This window comes from Chelonia mydas, chromosome 13 (genome assembly GCF_015237465.2).
Source record: "Chelonia mydas isolate rCheMyd1 chromosome 13, rCheMyd1.pri.v2, whole genome shotgun sequence".
In the NCBI taxonomy this organism is placed as follows: domain Eukaryota; kingdom Metazoa; phylum Chordata; order Testudines; family Cheloniidae; genus Chelonia; species Chelonia mydas.
In genome coordinates, this window is record NC_051253.2 from 7,214,816 (window position 1) to 7,227,775 (window position 12,960).

The 12,960-nt window shown below is 44.2% G+C and overlaps 1 protein-coding gene across 1 annotated transcript in view; it reads right to left on the reverse strand.

Moving 5' to 3' along the window:
• The window catches only part of COL9A3 (collagen type IX alpha 3 chain), a 72,047-nt gene that overhangs the window by 42,989 nt on the left and 16,098 nt on the right, over positions 1-12,960 (reverse strand). Inside the window, exons 5-8 of the mRNA XM_037877173.2 lie at positions 11,849-11,902; positions 2,524-2,559; positions 875-898; positions 244-297 (exon numbers count right to left, since the gene is read on the reverse strand). Coding sequence (XP_037733101.1) covers positions 244-297; positions 875-898; positions 2,524-2,559; positions 11,849-11,902 — 168 coding nt within the window. The remainder of the gene's footprint in view (positions 1-243; positions 298-874; positions 899-2,523; positions 2,560-11,848; positions 11,903-12,960) is intronic.

Consider the following 12,960-nt stretch of genomic DNA (forward strand, 5'->3'; position numbering starts at 1 on the left):
TTCAGCCACTAGAGGGCAAGATGACTGAACACACTTGAGTAGCTCTGGCATGGCAGTTGACACGTACCCACTGCACTAGCCAGTGCAGGGAATGGCACCTCCTGCTGGCCTATTCACAGAGCAAGTGTGGTATCACACTCTCATTAACCTTCCCAAGTGCAGCAAGAGGCCAGAAATAGACCTTGTTCTTCTGTGGCTGCAGGATGGTCAATCAACGGGAATTAAACAGCAAAGGAAACTCACAGGTGGCCCCTGAAGTCCGTTTCCACCTGGGAGTCCACTGGCTCCTGGAGGCCCCTGTAAAATAGAGCCAGAACATTACACATGCTGCTACCCAGGAGACCTCTCACAGTACAAAAGCAAACGCTTTACACTCCTCACCCCTCCCACTCAGGGACTGGTCCAATCTTACACCCCGTTGGCCTGATGCTCCCTATACAAACACGGACACTGCCTGGCTACCTGTGCCAAGAAGGATCCCCTTTCAGGGGAAAGCAATGAAATGTTCTCACTAGTTACAAAGCTGCTGCACCCTGTGGCTGCTTTAATTCACATCAGTGGCCAAACCGGCCTCCAGCAGCGTAAAGGTCGCAGCAGGCCACCCTTAGCCATGGCTCCACACCCACTGGACTTAGCACAGCTCAGAGCACTCAAGGATCTGGGTCTGTGGGTGGGTTTTGGGGAAAATACCAAAGTAGAACACAAGCAATGTAATAATTTAGACCAGGCCTCAAAAAGGGGTTTTACTCTTAAAACTTAGGTCAACCTAGCTACGTTGCTCTGCAGTGTGAATTTTTCACACCCCTAAGCAATATAGCTAGGTTTTCCCAATGTTCTAGTGTAGACCAGCCATGGGAAAGAGGCTGCTACTTACCGGAGGGCCTGGCAGTCCCTTGCCCTGAAAACAAAATTTAAAACAAAGAAAGATCATTTGGAAACTGACCACACAAAGAGTGGATCATTGTATCAAAAAACCACTTCCCCCACCCCAACACTCCTCTAGCCCTTATTATTCTAATTTAGTCAGAAAGTGGAGCCAGAGACAGTTACTGAATCCTAGAGTTGTCGTCTGTATTTTCCGTTCACTTTTCCTCTTTGTTGCCCATGGGCTATTCTCTGCTCTAAGATTCAGCCAGGGACCCATCAACTGGTCATGGGCACATATGAGGGGAGAAGTATAGCCTCCCCACCATTTTTTCTAACCTAGTTTTCTCTACAAATCTTTTGCTGTTGAGAAGCCACTTCTCTTGGCACCTGGTAAAAGCTACATTAAAAGAAAACCACCTCTCTGGGGACATGAAGAAAAAAAAAATACCATCCCCGACAAAATAAGGACTATGACCGAGTTAATGTAATGTGACCGAGCTATGTGGCCGGCTGCTGGCCCGTAAACACAGAGTTTAAGATGATATTGAGACCTCATAGATTCCAAGGCCACAAGGGACAACTGTGATCACCTAGTCTGACCTGCAGTATAACATAGGCCATGTCACATGTGTGTGAGGTATGTTATCCCATCTCGACTGTTCTGACCTTGGGAGCGGACGGTCTATTGAAACTGACAAGCAACCGAAATGCTTGACTCTTGGTGCACATTAATATTCTGCCTCCTGGTCATAATAAGAGAGGACCAGCAGGACCAGCGGTGTCTGTAGCATGCACTAATAACGTTGCACACTGCAGTAGTCATGCCTGTTAGCTCCCTGGGCTGAGAAGCTGGATTTTTAATACCATAATAGTCACCACCTTGGAAAAGGCTATTTGATTTTTCAGCATGAAGGAGCCATGGTTTTTTAAATGCAATATTTCAGTGGAGAGGTTATATCCGGAATTAAACACACGTCCATCATTTAACTTCCTGGTAGGCTTTTTGCGGGGCTTTGTTACCAAGTCATCAGTACTGATCAATGTGGATTTAGCTCTAAATTTTTCCATACCATTTGTTCAAATAGCTACGGTTCAATGCGACTCCCTGGTAAATAAAGAGATCTTCTAACACAGCTGTGTGGATTTCAGAATTATTATAAAGTCTCTGAGGATGTTTAACCAGCCGGATGGTTCAACAGGCTGACTGTTCTGACAGCTCCTTTTTACAGGCTGGAAGAGACCTTATATTGCCCCGTGCAATGCTGATGAGTTAGCATATGTCCACTGTTGACAGGAACCACACTGGGTAATTTATAAATGTTGGGCCAAAGCCCACTGAAGCAATAGAAAGTCTCCCACTGACTTCAGTGGGCTTTGGATCAAGCCCTTGAAGGCTAAAAACTGGTTTTATGTATTTTAAATATATATATTTTATATAGCACCCTCCCCCGAACATCTCTACTTAGTACATTATCCCTTTTCATTTCTGAGCCCTTATGTTTGGTTCAAGACAAGACCCACATCTTTTCTTCCCCTGTGATCCGACCCTCACAATGAGATAGCTGTCATCAAAATGGGCTTTGCTGGTACTTTACTATGGGGAATTCTGCACCTTTATTACACTGCACAAGTCTGCGCATTCTCAGAGTTACTTACAGCTGGTCCAGACGGCCCTGCAGGTCCTAAAGCACCCTGTAGAATTAGAAACAACAGAATATGAGTTAGCAGGTCAGGCCTCTTCACAGAAGTAAAAAGGGAGTTTCCAATCCAGATGTCAGCCTCCTGGCTCATACCATCCAAAACTCACCAGATCATGGGATCACCTTCCCCTGGGGAAGTTCAATAGCATCTTACACCACACACATGGAAAAGTGAGACTCAGTTCACAGACCTGAGTAAAAGACCCTTTGACATGTCTGATTAGACATTCTTGATGCTCAAGACAGAGCCCCCAGGAACCTCTTCCCTACTCTCTTAGAAAATCTGTGAGCTGAGATTAAAACATGAGACTCCACTAAGTGAGACTAAATATGGGGAACCACAACAGGCCCCAGATTGGTCACTGGGAATCTTTAAAGTTTGCTACAGATATAGCAAATCTCACTGGCTCTCATTTGAAACATCCCGTTTCATACTTACTTCATGCTGTGGACGAGAGCTATATTTGAAATTGTTTACAGGATCGGGACCCAACTGTACTGCATTTTATTAATTCATACATTTCTCCTTCAAGCAAAGATGTTTAGATTTCATGTCCTGTCTGTTTTTGCCAGCTATTCTGGTGTTATTTCCTTCTTGCTTTTGCATTCCAAACCTTAAGCTTCATTTACAGTTTTCTGAGCATGTTTGCAATCTTAAATTTTACTCTAAAATCAAATCACTGAAGTTGCTAAATTCCTGCCTCATTACAGATAAGACAGACAGCTGGGCTTTTTAAATCCCTTTGTTGTGTTCTGAGGGTGCCAATTCTGGAAAAAGCATATGAAATTAGTCATTGGTTAATGCTCCGAAGCAGACTAAATGGAAATGGAAAATGAATGAAGAAAACACTGCTCCCTGCATGGTGATTCTACAGCCACTGAACACAACGAGTTACAGAATGGCAGGCCTCCTGTAACTTAATCCCTGCCCTTGTTGCCATGTGAAATGACAGGAAAGATTTGGGCTTATTCACATTGGTGTTGAGGGCAAACACATTCCCCTCCGAGTAAGGGACTGTGCTCAGTGGTGGGTGCTGAATCATACAATTCCCCAGACGTCTTCCCTACAAATATCTGGAGACTCAGAGGGCTTATCTATAAGCACAGTGCAGTACTGACTATAAATAAAACATCAGCCAGCAATACGATAAGTCTCATGGCATAGGTGATCATTCATACTAATGCCACGCCCAGCAGACTGTAATGTCAAACAGGGTTGTCATCCCCACCTTCTAAAAACTGGCAACAGGTTTGTATTTCTTTGAGAAGACTCCATGGCATCTTTAGTGACCCTGGAGTCTTCACTCCTGCAGGCCGGGTTTTGCAAAACTTTTTGGTGTGCCAATATGCCCAGGATCAGCCATTGGCCGGTGTAATTAACCTACCTTAAAATCTACACTGTACCCGAACAGTCAGCAACAAGCCTTAATGCAGTAACAGATCCTGGAGCTTGAGGGAATATTTGCACTGCACACTAAACCGAGGCTCCAAGTCAGGTTTGAGCCCAAGCCCCCCTTCCGTCCACACACACACACACCAATCTGACTCCAGTCCACAAGTATTCAGGACCCAGGTTGCAGGGGAAGGTGGGTCAGAGCCCAAATCACACTGTGACTCAGGTCCAAGTCCTGCCATTTTGCAGTGTGCACACAGGTCAAGCCACAGACCCAAGTCAGACGTTCTGCATAGTGCACTGTGGATGTTAGCATGGCTGTGAGACTCAAGTTCAGCAACTGCAAACCCAGGTTCACAATGCAGTGCGGAGGCTTAAGCGAGGGCTTGGAAACATCCAGCCTGGGTCCCATAGTCCCGGGCTTACAATGCAGTAAATGCACCCCTAGTTAGCTATTACCAGTCTATTATATCAAAAATGACCTTCACCAAGACATGCTTTTGACGACACCAGTAACAATGAAGAATTCCCAAGGAAATAGCATGGTATGCTCCTAGCAAATGAAGAATTCAGAGACATTTCTGCGTGGCATACTAATGCCTGAGTGGGACTTCTCCCATGCTTAGGCACGGATGTAAACCTTGCAAGATCGGGTCCTAAAATCCTAATTCAATTTCTAAAGGGCTAGATTGTGAGCCCCTAGTGTGGAGCAGCCATTGCTGTTGTAGAAGGAGGTAACTACAGGAACCAAAGGTTATCTTCCACCATGGAAGGTGGGGACAGATCAGGGAATCACATGCTTGATTGCGGCTGACAGCAGGTGCTGGTTACTACTGTGTCTGATGAGGTTTAAATACAACCTCTCTGTGCTTTAGATCACCCTGCCCCTGACAAGTAGCCCCACTGATATCAACACGGTTATTAATGTGAGCAAAGGGCCCGCAACCAGGCCCAAATGAACTGCCTAAGGGGTACTGCTGATCAGGACCAGTTAACAAAAATGGTATTAGCAATAACTGAATGTATAATCCGCCAACCCTGCCACCGGTGCTGAAGAAGCTGCACAGCAATGGAAGACCTCAACCCATTTCAGAACCATCATAAACCAACAATAATATTGAAAGGCAAACAACGTGTCACCATGAAAAAGGGGGTGGGTCCAATATACAATCCGATATACATTAAACCTGAAAAACACCCCAGTGGCAGCTTCTCCCTTGCCTTAAGGCTGCTTTGTGCCACTCTGTCTGCCCAAAGCAGCCCTACAGCGGCATCCTCCAGCAATACGGCTCCTACAAGACCCTCCTTGGAGACAGTGTAGGGGGCACGTTCAGGGAAACCAGAACTTGGCTGGGGCTTCCCTACATCTCAGCAATTCCCAGCTGCTGTATCAGCCCCGCAGGGTCATTGATGGCCACTCTAAGTTACACCCAAGGACCAGCCCTGTGCACAGCCAGACCAGGATCTGAGCAGCACAGAAGGGAGCTCAAAGCCTCAGTCAAAGATGTGGGTCAGTATTTTCAGGGGCCTTTGGGAAAATGGGAAGGGGAGAAGCTGAGGCAGACCTCCTGGGGGAGCGAGCTCCACTCCTTAAATGCGCCTGTATCTACCAGGGAAAATGGAACAGTTTACTTCTTATCTCAAATGACTGGCACACACAGGATCGATGTCTACAGAACATAATTTAGGAAACTGCGAGGTACCCAGGAACTAAGGGTTTATACAAATCCATGCATGGGAAATGCATGGGAGTTCCACAGAAACCTGCTTCAATGTGAATCTCTGGGTATTTGGGCAAAACCTCAGTAGCAGAGTCTTTTTAAAGTTTTCACCACGATTGTTAGTCTTAGAGAACAATTTATCGGTCCAAGTAACATGCCATCTGGCCTTCCCACGATATTGCTACCACCTGGGAAATGAAAGAGCATCAGGAGACCAGCTCTCGTGTTATTTCAGTGCCATCCATGGCTCCAGGAAGCTTGAAAAAGTCAATGAAATGTGTAAACACACAAATAGTAGACCCCACGCCCGACCCTCTTTTCTACTGAGAAGAGTTTCTGCTTGAGTTTAAGCTGACTGATGTTCTCAAAGTTCTTAGCCTATTCTTAACCAGAAAGGAAGGAGGTTTAGCTGTGACGGAGTGAGGAAAATACAGCCAGACAGCCGACAACAGCACGTTGACTTAATTATTCATTTTAACAAGCATGAGGGAGGAGGAGGAGGAGGAGGAGGAGGAGATGTGCCACTCTTATTCAACGTGAGTTATAGTGAGCTCATTTTTTGTTCAATGGCACCAACACAGGCCTCACACTGAATTTTTCTATGCTGCGTTGACGCTCACGACACGAGACAGAATGGCTTTGTTCTCCAGCGCCCACAGCTCTTTACCTGCGTCGCTACTATTGTTCTCAGTCGCTGCGATTCCAGGGAAAAGGCAGAACTCAGAACAGTAAACGGGGAGGTGACAGACTCAGACACACAACAAGCGACGTATTTATTTATAGGACATTTTAAACTTAATGCTCAGCCAGTAAAAATCACCATCCATTTACACAGAAAGCCCCATGTGAGTGGAGTGCTCGTCTGTTACATTCGTGGACCCTCACGATCTGATTGCCGCAGGTTCACAAAACGCTTGCCCAAAATCCATGCCCAATTTGCACGTGCAGTTCCCATGAGGGCATACACACACGGTCGATTCTGCCAGTGTGTATGTGTAATTGTGCATGGGGACTGCATGCACAAACTAGAACCACCGCACATGCCATTGTGAACTTAGCCCCCGGGTTTCCAGAATTTCATCCACATAATTGCATACGTAGGCCCAGATATTGAATCGGGCGGCATGCATAGAACCCCTGTGAAATTGTCAATAGAGCTCCCTTGACCTCCCAGCAACTCCCCAGGGAAAGAGCGTGAAGGTCAGGTTCCCACTTGAAGAGCAGTCTTCGCGGGATTTCCTCCTTGTCTTGGGGAGTGTGTCAGGCTGCCAGGGTGCCTTCGCACTCCAATTGCCTTGGCTGTTATGCTTTTTTGATTTGGGGGGGGTGGTATTTTTTTAAATGCACAGTTTAGAAATGGGTCGGGGGGAGGGAAGTGAAAGCAGAAGCATAGACAATAAATTGCAGATGTCTCTGAGACAACACTGGCACAAATGCACCCTAACAGCCCCATTACCTTCTACTGAGGAATTTTGTGTGTGTTTGGAGACCAGTCCGCCAAGAGATATAGCATCTTTCGGAGCCTGTCAAATTAGGTTGGGGTGAACCAGTTCTGATAAAACTCTCGCATGCCACCACCCAAAACTCATACTGAACCAGAAGTTATTTTTCTATGGGCTAGGATTTTTTAAGGGGCTTAAGGGTGCATAACTCCTCCTGGATCCTTTAAACATGCCAGTCTTACAGTTCAGAAGATTTATGATAACTTTCACTGCATGTTCTCTTTCATGCCTTCCACTCCTGACAGCAATCTGGACCAGGACATGGGAAGTACTTAAATGTTATGGCCACGTATTTGGGTTCCACAGAACATGCCTGGGAAATGGAAGGGACCTTTATTTTCAGAGGGATTTAAAAGGAAGCCAAAGGACCCTCACTCATGGTTAAAACTTGGCACCCAATCGCTCAGCCGGGAAGCCATTATTTTAATTCAGAACTATTTCGGGGGCATTTTCTGAGTTTGAAAAGAGTCTGAAATTGTATCCAATTCAGAGTGTGATAACAGGACAGATAGACAGAGCTGGAAAACAACTCAGTAACTGCTGGTCAGAATGTCTACTTGGTGATCCCAGGAAGCACTGCCATTCCACCCCAAGATCTCTGCATACCAACCCAGATTAGAAATGTTTTCCCTTATTAAATTTAAAGAGGATGGTTAAGCAAACAGATTTCTGAGGCACCAAGTGCCTCATTAAGAAGAGTCTTGCTAGGAACAGGCTGTAATCCGATAAAAATCAACTCTGTTGCAAATGTCAACTCCACCATTGTCCTACTGCATATTACTCAGGTTTTCTTCTGATCGCTTTCATCTTTAACCCTAAAACCTTTACAAGCACGGAGGACAAGGCTAGATACCTCTCCTGTAAAAAGAAAATGTTAAGTTCCTGACACCTACTGAGTTAAACCTGGATTCTGCTCCCACTGAAATCAATTGCATAACTCCCATTGACTTCAGCAAGGCAAGTTCAGGTCCTTAATACATAGCAATGAAGGTTCCTTCTACTTTTCAACGATTATAGGTCAATATGCAGTCCTGGAATCAGATGGTATGACACAGTTAAGTTCAGTGGAGGTGCATCAGTTAATAAAATGCATTTTCTGACTCAACTCATTCTCCTGATAACACTGTGCTTTCTTTTATGATTGGAAAATGATCTTACTGTAATTTTTTATAGTGGAGCAATATTATTTCTGAATATACATGGATACAGTATATAAAATGCATGCCTAATATGGCATTCTAAATTCAGACATAAATATGAATTATGAGTTCTAGAAAGTAGTTGAGTCTTGGTATTTGCTCAGAGATCCACTAATTTATTGATGCATTCTACATTGTAAAAAGAAAAGGAGTACTTGTGGCACCTTAGAGACGAACGAATTTATTTGAGCATAAGCTTTCGTGAGCTACAGCTCACTTCATCGGATGCATTCCACTGAATGCATCCGATGAAGTGAGCTGTAGCTCACGAAAGCTTATGCTCAAATAAATTCTCCTCACTGTATTTTCCACTGAATGCATCCGATGAAGTGAGCTGTAGCTCACGAAAGCTTATGCTCAAATAAATTCATTCGTCTCTAAGGTGCCACAAATACTCCTTTTCTTTTTGCGAATACAGACTAACACGGCTGCTACTCTGAAACCATTCTACATTGTGTACAGTATAAAACACTAAACTTCAAAACAGCCCTGTCATAAATATAAAGGGAAGGGTAAACACCTTTAAAATCCCTCCTGGCCAGAGGAAAAACCCTTTCACCTGTAAAGGGTTAAGAAGCTAGGATAACCTCGCTGGCACCTGACCAAAATGACCAATGAGGAGACAAGATACTTTCAAAAGCTGGGGGGAGGGAGCAACAAAGTCTCTCTCTCTCGCTCTGTGTGATGCTTTTGCTGTGGACAGAACAGGAATGGAGTCTTAGAACTTAGTAAGTAATCTAGCTAGTTATGCGTTAGATTCTGATTCTTTTAAATGGCTGAGAAAATAAGCTGTGCTGAATGGAATGTAGATTCCTGTTTTTGTGTCTTTTTGTAACTTAAGGTTTTGCCTAGAGGGATTCTCTATGTTTTGAATCTAATTACCCTGTAAGGTATTTACCATCCTGATTTTACAGAGGTGATTCTTTTTACTTTTTCTTCTATTAAAATTCTTCTTTTAAGAATCTGATTGCTTTTTCGTTGTTCTTAAGATCCAAGGGTTTGGGTCTGTGTTCACCTATGCAAATTGGTGAGGATTTTTATCAAGCCTTCCCCAGGAAAGGGGGTGTAAGGGTTGGGAGGATTTTGGGGGGAAAGACGTTTCCAAACGGGCTCTTTCCCAATTATATACTTGTTAGACGTTTGGTGGTGGCAGCGATAAAGTCCAAGGGCAAAAGGTAAAATAGTTTGTACCTTGGGGAAGTTTTAACCTAAGCTGGTAAAAGTAAGCTTAGGAGGTTTTCATACAAGTCCCCAAATCTGTACCCTAGAGTTCAGAGTGGGGAAGGAACCTTGACAAGCCCTTTTAAAATCTTCTGATCTTTTAAATCTTTAAAATCCTTTGGCATCAGCAATAAGGTGATAATCTCATAGCCAAAATTAATTGTTTTCTTGTTTAAAAACTTCTCAGGGATGACAATGCCATTGGTACAGGAACAGTCCTACTACTAAAGTCAATGGGAGTTGTGGACAGTGGGAGAACAGACCTAGAGTGTCAGAGTAACTGAACTATTTCATTAGGGTGCTTTAGAATCAATGTGCGAAACCAAGAGAGGCAGAGCCTTTATGGGAGAACAGAAACATTTATCAATAATATGGTAACAGAAGCTAAAAATCTCTTGTGAATACACTGCCATATGCCAAGCACACCTGTTCATAGTGACAGCCAGAAGAGCCTTTTTACACATAGAGGCCCAAGTTTAGGAAAACATCCTTATTCAGAAAAGTACTTAAGTATGTGCTTAACTTTAAGCACATGCTTACACCCATTGAAGACAGTATGCACATGCTTGTATTGCCTTGACTGCAACGGTTCTTATGTGCTTTCTTGAATAAGGGTCTGAGGAAACGAAGTTAGAGCTTTAGCACTGCAGCATTGCTATCCTGTTTTCAAATTCAACAATTTCTTCCCATGCTTTTATTACACTGACTATAAAAAGACTTCCTAGATGGATCGCTGACCTTAAAAAGATGCTTTAAATATCAACAGATCTAAAATTTGCACCCTGCTGACAAACCGGTTCTCAAGACGTGGGAACACGTCTCATCTGAGCTTACAGTTAGGTCGTTGTGTGTGCTAATCATGAATTTGCATGCTTCAGCTAAATGCTTAAAGTGTGAGTTACTTTGTGCATACATCAAATACTCAGGTACCCTGTTTGCACATGGATATCAGGTGTGTGTGCTCAAATGGGCACGTGCAAATATGGGTAACAGAACGTGCAAATGAGGCACAAACTCACTCCTGTTTGTGTGGCCCAGGCCTTCTGTGTATTGAAAATCAGGGCTAGATCCTAGGAGGTGCCAAGCATCCCCAACATTCCCCTTGAAGGGAAGTTGAGGGCACCCATAACTTCACAGGATCAGGCCCTTGGGCCCCGTGGGTGGGGATTTTCAAAAATGTTCAGCGTTGGCCTAGCTGTGCTCCCACTGAAGTCAAAGATAAAAACACTCACTGACTGCGATGGGAGTCCAGTTCAGCCAAAGGTGAGTGCATCAGAAAACCTCCCCCTAATCATCTCTTTGTGCACAACACCCTTTCACACCTTCTGTTTTTACTGAAGACGACTGCAACAGAGATGGCGTCTCAAGTGGAGAATGCCAACACAGATGGGAAGCAGCCAAGAGCACAGGTTTGCTCCATAACTGACCATGCTTGAGAACCTAACACAATGTAATACCTAAGGCAGACATCTCTCTTTCCCATAGTGCCCCTTGGCAGCGTTCCTATAAGCAGGTATTATATGAAATGGAAAAAAAGAAAATCAATCTTGCTTCTTGCTGTGAAGGCTGTGACACCCATGCTGATGCAACTAATGAGGTCACCATGTCAAGTGTGACCACGACCCAGGAATGAATGAAAGACACCAGTCCACACAACGGATAAAAAAAAAAGCAGCAGTAGAAAAAAAACAAAAAACAGGACCCTGTACTCAAACCAAAAATAAAGCCCTAATAACGGTATTTGGATAAACCTGGAAAGCCTGTTAATTAAATTTATGTTTTACACAGGCTCTCTGAATGCGTCAAGGAGCTAGTTATGCACCAAAAGCGTCACATGATCTGGTCTGCTAATGGTATTTCCTTATCCAGGACATCCAAGACCAGGTGCGTACAAGGCTCTCTGAGGCAATTAGAAACAAACCAGTGAAATATGTCAACACGCAAACACCTGAAATACAAACATTAGACCCAGTGCACAACCCTAGATCATAATTACATGGGGAAAAAAAAAAACAATTCTGGGAGATGAGAACAGCGGGTTGGTTTCAAGCATGCAAGGGGTGTACTGGGCCTAGCACAATGGAGAAATGATCCATGACTAGGGCTCCTAGGTACTCGGACTATACAAATAATAAATAATATCCTAAATGTCACCAAGTTACAAAAAGAGATTTGAAATCACCATTGAGCAGTACCGTGAGAATATAAACGTAAGCAGACTAAGGATTTAAGTTCTATTACTTACTCTTTCTCCTGGTGGCCCATTTGGGCCAGGCGGGCCATCAGGTCCTGTTAAACCCTGGGAGGGAAAGAAAGGCAGGGATAAGAGCAGAGAAGAAGACAGATCTAGAGCCTGTTGGAAACTCCAACCAATATCCCTATTACAGAAGAGCTAAGGGAGTTGGGTGCCCAAATCCCATGAAATCCTGACCACCATCCTCTTCATGAGAAACCAGGGACGGAGCTGAAAGTACATGCGTCTCTTCTGCTCGTTCAGCAAGTCTGGTGAAACATCCAAGTCAGTTACTGTTTAACCACAGTTAAAATTTGGGCCAAATTTCCAAAGGTAGGGCCAACGGGTGCCCATGCAGCCCAGGGTGTGCTCCTACAGTGGCCACAGAACCCTAGAGTTGTGCACGCAATTATCTGATGTGCCCATGCAAATGCCAGTTTTTGCTTACAGTGGGTGTATGTTGCACCTACTTTTGAACATTTTTGGCCCTTGAAGGTTTTGTCCTACTTTCATGGTTAGATCCCTAATTGGATATTAAAAATAAACGTCTTCATTTAATTTGCCCCTAAAGTAAATGTTCAAAACACATATGGCTGTTAAAAGAAAGTGTTATTCCATCAGTTATTCATTTTAAAATGGTTACAGTACTGATCATTTTAACTGTGATTTGGGGCCTACTGTTTAAAAACATGTCATGAATGTTAAGAAAAAAGAATCGATAGCCGTATGTTTCTGTGTCTTGAAACCTGTGAGGTTCCACATTCTGGGACTCCGTTTCAATGCTTAGCTTGGTTTAGGAACAGTGTTATAAGGCCTGATCCTGCAAAGACTCCAGTGGAACTGCTCACATGAACGAAGTTATTCAGGTGTGTAAGTCCTGGCAGGATCGGGCCAGCAAGCAATTAAAATCCCTTTTCTAGGATCACAATAAATGAGACAGCGCAATACCACCATACCTTTATACACAAACGTCTTCCATGTGCTGCAGTACCATGAAGGGATTCCCATACTCACTCTAAGTCAGGGGTGGGCAAACGTTTTGGCCTGAGGGCCGCATTGGGGTTGCAAAACCGTACGGAGGGCCGGGTAGGGAAGGCTGTGCCTCCCCAAACAGCCTGGCCCGC